The sequence below is a fragment of the Benincasa hispida genome, chromosome 10 (genome assembly GCF_009727055.1).
Source record: "Benincasa hispida cultivar B227 chromosome 10, ASM972705v1, whole genome shotgun sequence".
Taxonomy (NCBI): Eukaryota; Viridiplantae; Streptophyta; class Magnoliopsida; order Cucurbitales; family Cucurbitaceae; genus Benincasa; species Benincasa hispida.
Genome location: NC_052358.1, coordinates 15430350 through 15448863, shown reverse-complemented (window position 1 = coordinate 15448863; position 18514 = coordinate 15430350). Strand labels below are relative to the sequence as shown.

Here is an 18514-nt window from a genome sequence, read left to right as displayed (position 1 = left end):
CAATTTTTGTCCAACAAATCTTTAAACTTTAAAGATATCTTATTTGTCATTGAACTTTCAATTTTTGTGTTTATTAGGAGCTATTTAAAAATTTTAAAAATTAATGGATCTATTAAATACGAAATTGAATTTTATGTCAACTCTAAATTTTCAATTTTATACTTAGTAGACTCATGAAGTTGTAAATATATCAAATAAGTCAATGACGTATTAGTAGAAACAAAATTGATCAAATTCACAAATCTAGTAGGAATGTGAACTTCCTATACATATAATTTTGGCCTTTTTTAAATCTAGCAATTTTATCTTCATTTTCATTCTTTTTTTTTTTTTTAATTACCTTGTGTCTTTTTCACCAATTTTGGTTTCAAATTAAATTTAATTGGAGCTTCGAGATGGGGAAAAAAAATGTTGTCGTGTTCTAAGATTCTATGAGAACACAAATGTAATCTTCATAGGGATGTGGGGTAGGAAAATCAAAATCTAGACAAGATTTGTAATTATCATGATTTTTTTTTCTTTGATTTTTATGAATATTTTTCTAACATTAGGTTAGAATGTACAATATTCTGTCATCTCATGCATTTGGAAGCTTGTCTATTTCACTTTCATAATTTAAACTTTAAATTAAAAAAATAAATGGTAGTGACAAATATAGTAAATAGATCTAAAATATTAACGGATATAACACGATGCAAAAGAATTTATAGATATAGTAAAATTTATATTCAACTTTTGAAAATCTATTAGTAATAGGCTATATCATTGGCATGAATATATTAACAATAGAGTCTATCATTTATAAGAATTTATTGACCGGTAATTTTTGCTATATTTACATTCTTTAAAAATATGTTGCTCTATACTTAATTGATCCTAAAAATACTATCCATCGTTACACTGCAATTATCATAATAATAATAATAATAATAATACAAATATTTTTCAAAAAACATACTACATATATTGACTTTTCTTTTTCTTTTTCAAAATAAATGTATTCTTGATAGTATGCTCAAGTTGACAAAAGCATATTCATAATATCAATTAAAAGGTAGTCTACTAGGAAAAAAATTAAATACTAAAGTAGTATGGGAAATTTTTATACCACCTTTCTTTATTACTTATCATATCGATTGACGTGTTATCTACTAATATATATATATTCAAAACAATTGAACGTTTTTTTTCTGTTTTGGATGTAGTCAATGAATAATACATGAAAATGAAATTAAAGAGAGAGAGAGAGAGAGAGAGAAAAGAAATAATAGTAATAATAATTAACAATTTAATTAACCAAGAAAAAGATGTTAATCTTTCATTAGGATAGTGTAGTCGCTATCAATTTCCACCGCCCTTCCATTAAGTAGGGATTAAAAAGCAAATGCTTTTGGTGAAAGTGACAACCGCTGTGGCCGTCACAACTCACAAGTGCCAAAGCTGAATGCCTTAAAACAATGGCCCACACAAACCCATGAAATAATATCATTAAATTATCACATCCATTTCCTTCAATTCCCCAGAAGTTGTATTAATTTAAATTTCAAATTAATAAACGTATTAATTTAAATATGAACTTTCGTAATTACATCAATTTAAATATCAAGTTTTAATAAGTGTATCAACTTAAACTCTAAACTTTCATAAATGTATCCAAATAAAACATAATAGAAAATTAGTTTAAATAAAGAAATTCAAGATTTAAATTAATGCAATTATTAATTTAGAGTTTAAATTGATAAAATTCTTAAAATTCAAGATTATAAATTGTAGACAATCTGTTGGGCCAAATATCAATTGTTATTTGTTAAGTCAACATTGAAAGTGATGTGTCAAAAATTTATTAGGATGAAAATCAAAAGTTCCAATGCACAGTAAACGTTCAAAAGATCAAAATTAAAAGGATAATTGTAATGTGTGGCACTTTTAAAACTAATTAAGTATATAGTAACATTTTTAAAAAATTGTAAATATAACAAAATCTATAAACTAAATTTTACTGTAATACATTTTACTATATCTACACCTGCTCCAAATTAAAATCCAATTGGAAATCTAAAATAAGAAAACAACAAAATACTGAGGAATAGATCAATTTCTATTGACACACTCTTATTGGATCATAGTAATTTACACGACGAGCCAGCCACTGCATGCAATAAAGTGTACAAACGAGCCTAGTTTTAAGCCAGAACAAAGCAAATTTACAACTTTTTTTTCCTAGTAATTACATTTTTTTTCTTTTTGTACAGAATTGCTTTCTTAGAAAAAAGGGTAAGGAAGATTTACATGGATTTAGTAGTAGGAAGGTTTTGTTGAAGAAGGCAAGTTTTTGGGGGATGATGTTTGATTTGTTGGTGTTGTTGAGACCAATAAGCAAGGGCTGTGAGGACTCTGTCCAGAAGTTGTTGAGGAACTTGTTCTCCTCTCCTTTGGTGAGGGGATATTTTTGCTGTGTGCACTAATGTTTTCCACTTGTCCTACAAATGTTACAAAAACTTGTTGTCTTCTGGAAAATAAAATCTGTAAAAAAGAATTGTACGATATGTATATCTGAACCTCCAATGTCAAGAAAAGAAATACATGCACATCACTGTTGGTGTGCTTATTTTGGTGAAAAAGTCGTTATAAGCCTTCGAGAACCCATTTCTAAGATTTTATTATCAGGATGAGTGAATTTACAAAAGGGGGTTTAAGGGATGTTAATATAAGTATAGATAGATCAGGTACGATACCTTCAAATCAACATAAGTACGATGCTTCACATTGTCAAATGCTCGTAGTTTAACATCACGCCACCTACAGGTAAATGAAGCATATGAGGATCCTTTTTACTTTTAATCTACGTGTACTTGCAAAAGTTGCACAATTTGGTCCAATTTTTGCTTCTGTGATTATAAGGAAACTTAGAGTTGTCTTTTTTTTTTTTTTTAACTCATAGTTGAGGTATTAACAACGTACCTTCCAGGACCAAGTGTTTCAACTGCATGAACAAGGGCTTCCACTTCATCAACAGAAAAGGGTCTACGCATTCTACGATGGCCAACCTCAAATTGATGAGATTTTTGACAAATCGGAACCACAGTTGGGGCGTCCACAGCCATGGCTGGTACAGTCACTAGTGATTTAGAATCTGATGATCTTTCCTCAACTCGGGTATCAGCAAGAAAGGGCACCGGCTCACGAACACTCTCTGTTGAATTACTCGCCTTGGCTGCATGAGTCTCAAGCAATAATGTAGAATTATTGCCTGAATAATTCACAGTTGGTTTGGGAGGGCATCTAGTAAAAGAGAATGAATTAAAATATTACTTTCAGAGCTAAGCCAAATATCATGAAAGTGTTTCTTCTCGAGTTCAACAATATGTGGAGGCGGAAATTCAAACCTCTTACCGACATGTTTTTTGACAATATAACTGATTACTGAAAACACTGTATCCTTAACAGTATGCGAAGTTAAATGAAAAAAGTTCTGCCTATGCACACACCGCACTATAGGATGACAAGAACGAAGTGTGCACTAGAGGCATGATAGGTAATATATGGAGGAAAGAGTAAAGGATGAGCATGTGCATATTAAGACCATTAGCATGAATGGTTCACATGGTCATTAATGTTGACTCTTCATTAAATTTTATGAAGAAAATGGAATACCCATTTATAGTCTCAAGAGTACTACTACAAGGAAGCGAAGAGGGAGGCTGTCCATGGCAGAAAGATGAACAGGTTTGTGAAGAGTGAGGCTCTAGTGTAAATCCCAGGCACCCATCCTGGTTATCACAAGAAATTCCAGTCTGAATTAAGGTTTTATTATCATCCCTGACCTTCTTCCCCCGTAAGATTACGCCAACATGTATACCATGACCAATAATAGTGCCCACTGCCTCCATTACCGTCCTCTGCAGAACAATGGCATAGTAAGAAGAAAGATGAAGACCAAATACCAGAAAAAGAGAAACTAGTAATCATTTATTCAGTCAACTTGAAGCAGTCCTGGGTCAGGAATGGAAAGGGGACAAAAAGAAACATTAGGCAGACACTAATAATTCAATGACAGCCCAAAGTCTTTTAAATCATCTCATCATAGAACACAGGACAACAGCAAAATTGATACATCAGGGTGAACGTGCATGGTAGAAGAAGTGTTTCCCGAAAATTGATATATACTTTTTCCTCATAGAATGTTCAACACCTTGTAAAAAGTAGTGAAGTTCTAGCAAGTCATTTATCAGAATGAGGTAAACTAGAGAGAAATATTGTAAGAAGTATTCCTTTATGCTAGAGCGTTCAATACCAAGGGAAAATATATTTCCTCCATGAGCAAGACTATAAATTATAATATAGGACTTGTACAAATGATGTATTTATCATCTCCAAGAACACATGCTGAAGCAGGAAGTGTAGTTTCCCAACCATACCTTCAGTGAACTGACGGTTGCGGTTTCAGGAATCTCAATGAAAAGTTCAGGTACCCTGAAAGATTTTATCCTCAGTTTCACTAAGAACAAAGAAAAACATCTTCATAAGATTCTCGTTTAAATGTTTAGACACTGATCACGTCAAAGTATTGTGTATCCTAGAGATTATATACCACGAGAATCCCCCTGATTTCCTGCAACCAAAGATGATTTCCCATGGGCTGCAAGATCATTTTGAAATTGTTATGAGTAAGCCATAAGGAGTAAAAGAAATCTAAGTAATAAAAGCAGGAATTCATATTTGAAATGCTCCATTATCTCCAGATACTAACCAGAAGATTCCCTTGCACTTGCATTTGAATCAGAAATTCTATCAACCATTCGTCTGCCATTGCAATCAGACAAACAACCATCAAAGAGTTTCCTCTTTTTGAAAGGGATATTCATTTGAGATCTTTGGTTCTTGTAGGGGTTTCTCTTATTGAAATTAAATTTCCTTTTATACCCACCTACATATGAAATAGGACATAATGAATAGTTGTTAAAAACAAGCCAACATGACCAGGTATTAACTGAATTATCCAATGGTACAGGCACATTACCTGCTTTAGGTTTCTTCTTAGCTCCATAATTTGCAGCAACCTTCCTGTTCTTTGAAGCCAATATTTTTCTTATTCTGTGGCCTTTATTACAAGGAGATGTCCTGAAGGAATTTCTTGAGGTAGTTGGGTAAATGCACCCAAAGGAGTTGTTGTCATCATCTCTTACAACTACCTCTTGGCTTGTGGGGCAAGGATGCTGAGGACCGTGGTCCTTGCATGGGGGAACCTTGAAACCCTTTTCTGAACCAATCCACATTTGTGGATTCCAGCCACATACTACCGGATCTAGAGACCTGCTCGCCGCAATATCAACACCACTCATCACCTTCTCAGACTTATCTTCAACCATAGTCTCATATCCACCATCTAAACTGCGACCACATGACTTGATGTGACTATCAAAGCCAACTTCGTGAACAGGATTTTCCATTTCAATGGCTTTCTGTTTTTTCAAATTTTCAGCAACACCTTAGAATTTGAGGTGTTCATTGTAGCACAAGAAATCACAACATCGGAAGCAAATCCTAAAGGACATTCTTCATGCAAAGAAAAATGTTCCTTCGAACTACAATCTTGATCTTGACCAGTAAAGCAAAAATAAGAAAAAGAACATTTCCTGCCAATGTGACGCTTTCAAACAACTTTTCCATACATAATTTTAGATCATTACCTAATCAAAAGATGTTGGTGGGTCCCTCTTGAACGAAAAATTTCCAGCTACAGAGGCCAGTAAGTCAAATGCATGCATCTGTTTGTCATCAACTCTACTTCTAGTAGTACCCTTGCTCTATCCCCAGAGAAGAGACAAGAACCATAAAAAAAAAAATTAAAAAGAGTACAGACAAGAACCATTTTTAAAAAATAGTAAGAGTAGAGACAGCAGCCATAAAAAATATTTAGAGTCCAAGAAACAGAGACCTGACATAAGACACGGATGCAATGAAACAGTGAAAGATATGCAACCAAGCTGATCTGGTAGCACCTGATACCCATCGAAACCATATTCTAGACTACTGGGAAGAGCCAAAGCTCAGTGACAGAAACATCAAAACTTAATCCAAATCTTTGCAAGCTCCACAAACCAAATCAATCTGGTTCTAGGCCAATTAACAAGGTCCAAACACACATACATATAAATGTAATTGATTAATATAAAAGGCTCAGAGGGAAAATTGGTGGGAGAACAATTGTAAAGGTAAAACCATTCTACAAAACATGATCAGCTGCAAGGAATTAAATGTAACATACACTCTTAATCCTCCCTGAAGATGACAACAATAAATAAATTTTGTACACATACATCAACCTCAAAACAGTAAATCACACGATCAGATACTCATACCATTCCAAAAACAATTTACTGTAGTTCTAAGTCCTCAGTATTTATTAAATTAAAAAGGATAAGTGAAAGGCTTTTGCAGTGGCTGAATTGGAAAATAAAAAGCCTCAGAATTCCAAAACACAAACAAACCCCAAAAATTACAAGTGATCAAGATCAGAACTGCTAACAAAATCTTCAAAGAGATCCATGACCCCATAAAAGTAATGATCATCACTAACAATATGATACAGGGATCAGACTAGATTATCATCAGCAATCCAAATTATTGAGTAAAAGCTTCATTTACAAAGAAAATGAATCGAAAATTGCTTGCTCACCTACATCTATCTTGAGGAAGTAATGACATACGAATATCAAAGTTTAGATCTTTTCCCCAGTAATTCAAAATTTGGAAAGAAAAAAAGAAACCCACAAAACTGCAGACTGTAGGGAGGGTGGGAATCGATGCGTTTTCTTACCACTTTGTAGTCTAATTTTCATTTCTACCCTCTATGAAAATACTGATGGCGATCTCCAAAACCCTCTTGAAAAACTTCCAACCTCGCTTAAACCCCACATCTGAGTGACCCTCTACCGAACCAACCGGTAGCCCGTTTTTCAAACCAGACCGTCCCACGAATACTAAACGCTTAGAGATCACGCCACGTGTAAATCTCAATGTCGCTAGTCAAAATCCTACGTATCCCTTCAAATGAAGGGGACATCTAGTGTGTCTCCCTATTAAATTTGTTCCAAAAAATAAGAATTCATTTTTTATTCTTGAAAGAAAAATAAGAATTCAAATGAAGGTTGAGATTGAGTTATTAGTTAACATCGATGTCATTTAGTTTGTGCAAAAATCAAATAAGATTAAATTATAAGTTTAGTATATGAAATTTAAAGTTAGTATTTATTTTATTTCTGAATTTTCTCAACATTTTAGAATCTTCGATTTATTGGTAAAGATAATCGAACACTTCATTCTTCACGCATGCCACCGTTTCCTCCACCTTTAGACTCCACGATTTCCCCAGTCCCAATCGGCATCTCCACGCCACTGCCTTTTCTAACTTCTAATTCTCCTCTCTCAATCGATATCACATATTCTTCGCCTCTCTTCTCTTCTTGCTGCCACTTCTGGCGACCTTCATCTTTGACGTCGCCTTTCTTCTCCTCTCTTCGTTTCTCGTAGTCTCGACTCTCCACGACCAAGTTTCATCTTCAACTTCTCTTCAAATTTTCATCTTTAGCTTCTTTTCAAGTCTCCGGGCCAGTCTTCAACTTGAACTTCAATGGATGCACAATTGCACACAGCTTTTCCATCTCAAAATCATAACATCTTCAAGGTTTTGTCTTGTTTTGTTTTTTTAATAAAAAAAATGAAATTTTAGTTAAAAACTGAACCGTGCTGACCTAAACCAAAGCAGCTCTTCCCTCTTATAAACCAAACATCTCACTTCGATCTTCAGTTTTATCCAAAGAACCAACTATGCACACCCCTATTCCTTAATAAACGTTCTGGGACAAGAAATTAAGTTATTGATTATGGAGGTTGTTTAGTCAGGAGCTCACAATGGAAAAAAGTTAAAATATGTATGAGAATGATTATGAAATGGTTAAAATTATTTTAAATTTTTTAAATTACTCTAAAACTATTGTTGATCATTTAAAATTAATTTTGATGATATAAAATTTGCATTTAAAAGTTTAAATTTAAATATTAAATTAATTTTGAGTGATTAAAAATATATTTCAAAGTAATTTTGGAAATGAGAAAAGTGATTTTAACAATTTCAAAATCACTCCAAAAAAATGCACTTAATAAAATATGAAACTGATGTGTTCGATTCTTTCAACCAAACAAGAAATTGGGATAACAATTCCAACTTCTTTGCACAAACATCCTCTTTTTAACTTCAAAATACGTGTTAGCAAATCTGTAACTATTTCAAACTTTAAAAACAATTGATATATTTAGATGTAAATTTAAATTTTATATCTAATAAAATTCCAAAATTTTCAGTTTTGTGTGTAATAGATTAGTGAATCTCAAAAAAGCAAAAGCTCAAAGTCTTCTATAATTTGAAAATTTTAGAAATCAAATAAACACGAACCTCTCATATGACAACACATTTTTGTCGTATATATTATCCCATCGCAACTCACAAGAGAAAAACATCAAGTGTGAAACAAGAAAAATGAGTGATGTGATAACAGCGATGGGAATATTCTTAAAAGAGATAGAGTTGACCGTGAAACAACGTGGCACTACCAATTGATTTTGTGGATTCACGTTACTTAATGTTATTAAGTTCCCGATAAGATGACGATTATGTGGACTGAAATCACTCAAAGTTGAACTCAGAACATCATCGTTTACTTCATAGACCCTCAGGCAAAGGCAACATCAATGTAAACAACAACTCTTATAAGTAACTTGGTGGTCTCAAGATATTTATGGGTAAAATTACATTTTTAGTCATTAAGTTGGAAAGAATTGGTTTATTAAGACAATAGGATAGCTTTAAAAATAATTTGGAAAAAAGTGGTACTTTTGAGACAAGTTAAGAAAAATGTGTAGTTTATATATATATATATATCCATTTTGGAATAGTGGTATAGCATTGACATTTTTCCATCACACCTAAGTTCATGTCCAAATCTAAATGTTTTTCTTTTCATTTTTTTCTAAATTTCGATATTAAATTTTGTTTAGTATAATTGATATAGGGAAAATCGAACCACATACTTCGTAGTTATTAACACGTCGGTATGCTAATTGAGTTATACTTGTTTTAGCATTTCCATCTTAAATATTAATAATTATAGTGAAGTTCATAGTTATTAACGCATTCATATGCTAATTGAGTTATGTTCATATTGACAATTCAATCTTAAATATCAATAGTTATAGCAAAGTTCATAGTTATTAACGCATTCATATGCTAATTGAGTTATGTTCATTTTGCATTTCAATCTTAAATATTAATAATTCTATCACTTTGCTATGAAGAGAAATATTTTTTGTAAATAATAATTTAACTATCTTGCTAAGTAAATTACAAATGAACTAATATAAAATTAAATAAAAATTTCAAATATATATACACATATATATTCAGAAATAAAACGATACATTAATTATAATATTTTTACAGCAAAGTGATAGAACTATTAATATTTAAGATTGAAATACCAAAACGAGCATAGATGAATTAGCAAATGAATACATTAATAATTATGAAGTTTGCTATGATTATTAATATTTAAGATTGAAATGTCAAAACGAGCCAAACTCAATTAACATATGGATGCATAACTACTAAGTGTGATGTTCGAGATTTCCTACTCTTAATTGTACCCAAAAAAAAAAGTTTAAGATTGGAATTTTCAAAAAAAAAAAGTTCAGAGTAGGGAATTTTTTTTAAAATAATTTTATTTTAATATTTATTGTAAAAAATATGATTGGTTTGAAACTATTGACAAAAATATGGTTGTGAAATCGGGGACAGGGTCCACGAATTTCAAATCAGCAGATAAATAGTGTACCCCGTCCACGATTCCACGATTTAAGGCTAAATCGTGGACGAGTCCCACTATTTCGTAACCACGAATCCACGAATTTAAGGCTAGCTTTTTTTTCTCTCATTTCCCCCAACTTTTGTCTTATTCTCTTATTTTTTTAGTTTTTTTTTTTTTGTATTTTCGGATAATCTTTTACTGTGAAATTTAAATTTTTAAATGTATACAACAAAATCAAAATTAAATCAAATTTCATCAGAATCGAAGGTAGAGCTTCAAATATATATATATATATAATTTTTTCCTTTTTTCCTTTTTTTTTCCTTCTTTTTCCCACCAACCAAACAAACCGTAAAGAAAATTCTGAGCTAAAAAATATTATAAAAATAAAATAAAGAAAACAAAGAGGAAAAAAAAGAGGGTTTGGGTGGTGGTGGAAAGACGGTTTTCTCCTTAGCTACATCTTTGGAGAGTTCTTAGGGCGGTGGCGGAGGAGGATCGGACGGTGGCGATGATTAAGTTTTCTTGGGTTCTTCAGATATGGAGATTGAAGTGGTGAAAAATAAAATGAAGTTTTTTTGTTTTTCCAAATAAGGACAAAAAAATAATTTGAGAAAAATAGTGGTTAGATTTAGAACTATGGACCTGGTCAATCTAAATCGAAAAATAATTTAAAAAATAACAAAAATATAGAAATCGTGGACCCCGTCCATGAGTTTGGTCTTCATTGACATAGAGGTTTAACAAAAATCTACCGGATACACGATTTTGCTGTCCTATTTTTGTCAATACTTTTTTTTCCACTTTACTTTTATAATTTATTTTTATGTACCCTATTTTTGTCATTACTTTAAAAAAAAAAAATACATTATTCTTGAACTTAACCCTTTGGAGTTGGACTTGGACTTAGATGCTGTGGAAAAAGTTGAATACTTTACCACTATTCCAAAATAACATATATTGCTTAAGTGTACAATTTTTCTATATACATGTATATATATATATATATATAGATAGATAGATAGATAGATAGATAAATTTTAACTTGAGTTAAACGTCTGCTACTTTTAGGGCTGACAAGAGAAACAACAAATTTTAAAGTTTCATATGAAAAAATGACAAAAAAATTTCAAAATTATAAAAATAGCAAAACGAAAATACTAATTAGTAAATGACAAAACTACCTTAAAACAACAAAATTAAGTACAAATGAAAATGCAAAGATACACTGCTTCAAAGACAATACGAATACCACAAATACACTCTACCTAGACATTCTAGAGCCACAAATATATAGTATCTAAACATTCCAGAAAAATCACCCAATATGGTCTTTATGCAAGGGAAGATGACGAGCAGTCGATGAATATATACAACAATAGACTTCCTTCAATGTGAGAAAGAACAAAGTTGATTTTACCAGTAAGGTTGTTGTTGGCAAGTGAATATGTGAAGGAATTCAACTTCATGACGATGTGACCATTGGAAGTATGATTGTGTTTGACACCAAACCAGTTGTAGGGAGTTTTATCATCTTCATTCCATGTGATCATTTACTTATTGGATCTTGAAAGCCAACTTTAAACATTATCAATCCCAAAACGTCATTATTGAAAATGATGTTCAAAGTAGAAACTAAAGCATAAAACATGTGTGCAAGCAAAAAAGGTTGGCAAGCTGGTGAGAGTGGTCGTTAAAAGCTAGCCTGTTGGGATTGATGCCCTAAAGTCTCGTGTCCTATAGTTTGTAAATAGTTTGTACGAACCTTGTGATGTATAATATATGATATTTACTTCACTTCTTGTTTTTGCTCATATGGATGTATTATTTGCTTTACCACAAACCAATAAACTAAAATCTCTGGCTGTCTTTATGTAACTTAAGCATGTATGTGATGACATACAAATGGATCATGTCTTAAGTGATAACCAAAATGGTCTGTAGTATATGGATATAGGAGGGAAACCTTATCCTAGTAATGCTACAAATGCAGCCCGCTTTGTGGAATAGTTACAAGTGTTGTGACTTGTCACAGATGGTCTGATCCTGATCGTTCGTGTAGGGGACATGCGAGCAGGGGCGTCCTATACAAAGAGTTTGTATAAAACCTGACCATGAAGTGTTAACGTTTCACTATATGACACCGTTCATGATAAAGTCTTCATTTCACTAGGATGACCATAAGTAACATGACCTCAATCCTGACTGAGTTGGGAACTCCTGCCATTGAGGGCGGTCTTTTGATTTACATGGGTGCGAGTGGCCAGTTTGCCGACTCAAACCTACCACTTTGAGGATTCGTCTGATTTGGGAGCTGGAAACTCAGCTGCACAAGATGGAATTCATTCCCTCCCGGAAGCAAGGGTAAGTAGATAGATAGCTCTCTTAAAGGCTGATTCTAGGACTTGAACGATATAGCGCCACACACCTTCTCATGGCTCGAGAGGTGTTCACGCATAGTTGGATTATGTTGTATTATTCATTAGAAGGATCAGTGGTACTTAAGGAGTGAGATGTAACTATAGAGGCAAAACGGTAAATTGGCCCAGGTGTACTTACGAGCATCTATGAAGGATTATCGTACTCATGATTGGTTATATTCGATGGACACAGAAATATATTTGTGGTAAGAAGAATTCAGCTGTTGGTCTTTAGTAAAATGTCTGGTAGTTAACAGATGGTGGATCTCGTGGCTAAAGAGTTTGGTCAGCTATTCACATACAGTTGGAGCTTCGAGTCATAGGTCCATAAGGTCCCCTTGGTAGCTTGGATATAAGTTGAGAATTAGTTTTTGGATCAGTTTGAAATGTTCAAATTGATAAGAGGGATAATTGAACTCGTTAATTATATATGATATGATTGACTAAATGTATGAGATACATTATTTTGGAGGAAATTGGATATAAATATGATTTATATCAAGTAAAAAATAAAACACTATAGTTGATATATGATATCAAACTATAGGTTAAGAATATAATATGATTATATTTATTAATTTAATAATTGGGCTGTTATGAGATAATTGGCCGAAGTTTTCTCCAAATTCATGCGATAGTGGGAAGTTCAATTCAGTTCTAGTAACTGAAGAATAAAATGAAAATAGTTTTCATTTTGCAAAAGATATGCTAAATTGCTCACGGTGTGAAAGCCTTGTATCGCTTAGTGTTGAGAGCCTATATGATATCGCCCGCCTACTAAACGATCGCACACTCGCGTTTCTTAAACAATCGCCCGTGGTTTCTTAAACGATCGCTTACCTCTACTAGACAATCGCTTAGAGCCTTACGTAACTAAACGATCACTTACCTTTTTATAGACGATTGCTTAGCAATTACTACACGATCGTGTACCCCAACCTAGACTATCAAGCACTCGACTATGCAATAGTCTCTTCATTCTCCCACTTGCTTGATCGTAGTACACGATAGCTTTTCCTCCTCCCCTCTACCAATTCCATCGAAGTCCACTCTTTGGATTCTCATTCCGAGAATACTAAGGGCTTCGAGTGGTGGTGTCGTCCCCATTGTCTGTTGTTCGTGCGTTGTTGTTCGTATAGACGATCGTGGTGTTGCTCAGTGATTGCTTGTTGGACGAGAAAGAGCGAGAGAAGTTCGTTCATGGTGAGATCGAGATTAAGTCTTCAACTGGTAAGTCTCTCACTCTCTTGTATTTTATCTTTTGAGGCATGCCGGTAATTTTTGTTTTCAATGCATATTTGTTTGTTATAATGTATGTGTAGAAATTATGTCATAATGAATTGGAAAGATCCGCTTCCACTCATAGGTACTCTTGTATAAGAAATCCTTCATAGCCAAGACCATGGAATTCAAGAAAGAGTTGATGAACCAACGATCGAAGACATGGGATTGCAAAGGAGAAAATGAGATTTTGGGGGTGGCTAAATGAAGAAGATAAGATTTAGGGTTTTTTTGTTATCTTCTTTTGATAAATAATAATAAGAAGAAGAATAAGAATACTAATAATAATAATAATAATAATAATTAATTATTATTATTAATAAACTGAAAAATATATATATACACACCCACATGTTTCAAACATTTAAAATTTAATTCCCATTTATATGTTCTTTTTAGGTTCAAACAAGCCATTTTTACATGTTTATATATGAAAAATTGAAAAACATCGAAAATATAAAGGAAAAAAAAAAGATCAAATTAATTTTATAAACAATATGTATAAAATATATAATATATATATATATATCCTACTATTTGGATACAATTGAATTTGTAACAAACATATAAACAAATCAAAAGTTAGTTGGATAAAATAAAATTTGATAATAAAAAATAAAATCAATTTTGATAATAAAAAATAAATTCAAATATAAATTGGATAGAAAAGCAGTAAGTTTTTGTATATTCTGATTAAAAAAAATCGATAAGTAGTTAAATAAAATATAAATTTAAATATAATTTAGGGAGAAAAATCAAGAAGGGAGGTTGTTTATTTACAATTACACTGTATTCATTATTCCATTTTCATAAGCTTCAACAATTACACTGTATTTATAACTTCATCCATCACAAAAACCTATGAAAGAAGTCAAACTCATTGAAGAGGGATAGCAAAAACAGCAAGATTGCAAAAGTAAATACTTATTTATTTGTCAAAAGGACAAAATAATGATATAATAATATAATAAGATGATAATGAATAAAAGGTAATTAAAAATACAAAAAATGATCAAATTTAAATGAAATATACAGTTTATTAGATGATAATATGTATAAAATATTTCGTAAAATCCTAATTAAAATAAAAAAAAAATTAATCCAAAATTGATCAGGGAGATTGTGCATCACGGTGATGTGATAGTCACGAAGATCGCGTCAGAGCACAACGTTGCTGATCCCTTTTCAAAGGCTCTTATGGCCAAAGTGTTCGAAGGTCACTTGGAGAGTCTGGGTCTGTAGGACATGCAACATCTTGTCTAGGGTAAGTAGGAGATGATACTAGGGTATACCCTAGTTTATTGTATATTGTACATGTATTTTTTATTATATTGTACATTAGTCTCCCGAGTCATTAGGACAAGTGGGAGATTGTTGGGATTGGTATCTTAATTCTCCTTGAGTCTCGTCATTTGTAATTATACACATTGTTTATGAATAAAATAATTTTTATTTCATTCTAGCATTGACTCATATCCAATAAACAAAGTCCCATGGTTATCTTATGTAAACTTAAACATGTATATGCGATATACAAGTGGATCATGCCTTAAGTGATAACCTAAATATGTATGTAATATAAGGATTAAGGAGGAATTCTTGATCTTGGTGATACTACGGATACGGCCGCTTTGTAGAGGTTTGCAAGTGTTGTAAACCACTAAAGATGGCAGATCCTGACTATTCATGAGGAGACGTGCGAGCGGAGGTGTCCTATACAAAGAGTTTGTATAAGATCGAACCACGAGATGATTCGTCTCTGTATATAACACCATTAATACTGGAGACTTACATCTCACCTAAACAACCATAGGTGACATGACCTCAATCCTGAGTGTTTTGGGAATTCCGATCTTTGAGGGTGGTCCTTTGATTAGTATGGTTGAGAGTGGCCAAATTGCCAACTCAACATGTCTACCTTTCTGGGAATTGGTCTGATTTGGGAGCTAAGAACTCGGTTACACAAGATGGAATTCACTCATTCTCCGAAGCAGAGGTAAGTAGATAGATTGTTCCCTTAAAGGCTAATTCCGGGGCTTGAATATAGTGGTCATAGGTTCTCTTTGGAAGAGAGGACTCAGTCATAGTAGGACTATGACTTATGTTCATTAGAGGGATCAATGGTACTTAAGGAGTTAAATGTAACTACAGGGGCATAACGGTTATTGATCGAGTTGTACTTACGAGCGATCTGTGAACGGTTGTCGCACTGTTGATTGGTTAAGATGGACACATAATATATATGTAATAAGGAGAATTCAGCTGTCGATATTTAGTGGAGTGTCTGGCAGTTAACGGATGGTGGATCCCGTGACTAAAGAGTTTAGTCAGTTATTCATGTACCGTTGAAGCTTCAAGCTACAGGTCCATAAGGTCCCCTTGGTAGTTCAATGGATTCGAGTTGAAAATTAGTTCTTGGTGTTGATTTGAATTGTTCAAATTGACAAGAGGTAATTCAATTATATATGATATGATCGTGTAATGTATGAGATATATCAAGTGGAGGATTAATGTAAAGAGATTATATTAAATACCATGGAATAGAAAAAGAGTTATGGTTTGTATGTTTCATGAGATGAAATATTAAAACTATAGGTTATAAATATAGTATGATAAGTTAGTATCTTATATTTATAATAATATTAATTATTGGATAATTATCTCTTTTTCTCTAATAACCAATTGAGTAAGAGGTTATCGGTAGTTTCATGGTAACCGTGAGATTAAAACGAAAAATAGTTTCCTAAATTTAGTGAATGTTGATTTGAGATTTCCAATCTCGGAAAGTTCTCACGAAAGGTTGTAAAGTAAATTAGATTTACTAAACGACAGCTTGGAAAGACTAGACGATCGTGGAGTGTTCCTACACGATAGATACTCAGTTGGACGATTAGCTAAACAATCGCATAGCTTTAGCTAGACGATCGCATAGATTTTGATAAACGATTAGGCATCGACTTATATGATAGGTTGTTTCATCTCCCACTTGCTCAATCGTTTACATGATTGCTCTTCCTCCAATTTATGCCTTTAACTAAGTCCACACAGAGGCCACACTCTGGATTCTCACACCAAGAATACCAAGATAACCTTTTTGGTGGTATCATACTTAACTCGACACAGTCGAGGTTCTGTGGAGGTCGTTTGTGGTGTTCAGAGTGTTCGTGACCTTGGTGATTGCGGTGTTTGAGTTCGCTATGTGTGGAGTTCGTAGTGTTCGAGCATCCGTGGTTGTCGACTTACTGTGAATGAGCATTCGTGATCGAGGGATCTTGAAGATAAGTCTTCCAAGATATGTTAATTCCTTCCCTTGATCTTCTAAGAAACATGTTGTAATTTCGATATATGCATAACCGTATTGTTTTCGTTTGTTACTATAATTGTTAATGTTCATATATGAATGAAATTTGGAAAGATCCTTCCGCTGCTCATGGAAATCCTCATGTCCGATTCCTTCAAGGTGATATGACCTAAATCCTGAGTAAGTTATGAACTCCTACTCATGAAGGCGGTCCTTTGATTTGTATGGGTGAGAGTAGCCAGATTGCCAACTCAATAAGCCTACCATTTTGGGGATTTATCTGACTGGGGAGTTGGGAACTCAGCTACACAAGACAGAATTCATCCATTCCCCGATGTAGGGACAAGTAGATAAATTGCTCCCTTAAAGGTTGATTCTGGGTCTTGAACATAGTGACCACACCCTCTTTTGGCCCGAAAGGACTTGGTCATAGTGGGACTTATTGTTCATTAGAGGAATCAGTAGTACTTAAGGAGTTAGATGTAACTATAGGGACAAAACGATATTTTGGCCTAGCTGTACTCACGAGCAATTTGTGAAGGGACATTGCACTGTTGATTGGTTATATCCAATTGACACAGAAATGTATCTGTAGTGCGAAGAGTGCAGTTGTCGGTCTTTAGTGGAGTGACCGGCAGTAATCAAAGAGTTTAATTAATTATTCGAGTACCGTTGGAGCTTCAATCTACCGGTCCATAAGGTCCCCACCGTAGCTCAACGGGGATTTAATTTTAGGATTAATTCGAAGTGTTCAGATTAATTGAAGGAATTGATTATATATTATATAATTAATTATAATGTATTTGATACATTATGAGAGAAATTTGAATATAATTCAAATATCAATTATATGAATGAGATTCGTGTAATTAAATATAAATATGATTTATATTGTGAGGAATAAAATATTTTGATATGATCCAAATATCATTTATATGGATGATATTCATATAAATGGATTTAATATAAATTTGATTTATATTAAATGTCATGTATAGTTTATTGGGGTTGATGCCCTAAATCTCGTATGGTCCTATAGTTTGTAAACCTTATATGAACAAACTTTTATGTGATTAATAATATATTATTCACTTTGTCTATAAAATATGTGATATTTTAGTTGCATTAACCAATAAACTAAATTATTGTTGTAACGCCTACAAAGCGGGTCATACTCGTAGGGTCACAAGGATAATGTACCCGGTCTTATACATATACTACATACCATTTAGTTATCACTTAAACATAATCCACTATGATACAAATGTGGTAAGTGATGTCTGATTTGGATCATTCGTTTATTAGACATACAAGCGGGGATATTTTATACAAAGGAGTATGTATAAGACCGAATCACAAAATGTTTAGTCTCAGTATACAACATCATTCATAATAGAGATTTTCATTTTTTTTTTTTTTTTTTTTGAAATATATGGTATACAAAATATTTCCCCGTAAAAATCTCTAGGAATTATTGGGATAGCTTTTGGGCTATGCTCGCCCAGTATAAACGGAATTTTAAGTAATGGGCCAGCCTGCATTGAGCTTTGGGCTATTTTGACACAAACCTATTTAATGGGCCGACCCAGATTCAAGTGCCCAACGTGCGGCCGGCATCTTCCACACGTGCTCCGAAGTCCAAAGCCGAA

General features: G+C 33.0%; 1 protein-coding gene across 10 annotated transcripts; it reads right to left on the bottom strand.

Moving 5' to 3' along the window:
• Window positions 1-2077: 2077 nt before the first annotated feature.
• On the bottom strand, window positions 2078-6948 carry LOC120088386 (telomere repeat-binding protein 5-like). Of its 10 annotated transcripts, none has more exons than XM_039045639.1 (11): window positions 6821-6925; window positions 5939-6117; window positions 5691-5807; window positions 5021-5462; window positions 4751-4927; window positions 4592-4639; window positions 4419-4498; window positions 3655-3899; window positions 2962-3282; window positions 2736-2799; window positions 2078-2523 (listed from the first exon to the last, which is right to left on the bottom strand). In XM_039045639.1, exons 4-11 carry the CDS (start codon window positions 5448-5450, stop codon window positions 2296-2298), a joined length of 1593 nt encoding a protein of 530 aa, XP_038901567.1. In that variant the 5' UTR covers window positions 5451-5462; window positions 5691-5807; window positions 5939-6117; window positions 6821-6925; the 3' UTR covers window positions 2078-2295. The 10 variants fall into 10 exon arrangements, with proteins under 10 accessions (XP_038901567.1, XP_038901565.1, XP_038901566.1 ...); XM_039045637.1 differs by having other exon boundaries at window positions 6680-6864; XM_039045638.1 differs by having other exon boundaries at window positions 5939-6111; window positions 6680-6864.
• Window positions 6949-18514: the final 11566 nt, after the last annotated feature.

Excerpts from the sequence above, each read along its gene's own strand:
- LOC120088386 (XM_039045641.1), bottom strand. The coding sequence starts at position 5,450 with ATGGAAAATCCTGTTCACGAAGTTGGCTTTGATAGTCACATCAAGTCA. Across the intron at positions 4,499-4,591 it reads AAATCAGGGGGATTCTCGTG|TGAAACTGAGGATAAAATCT; the intron begins GTATATAATCTC and ends CTTTGTTCTTAG. Across the intron at positions 2,524-2,735 it reads GTACTTATGTTGATTTGAAG|ATTTTATTTTCCAGAAGACA; the intron begins GTATCGTACCTG and ends TCTTTTTTACAG.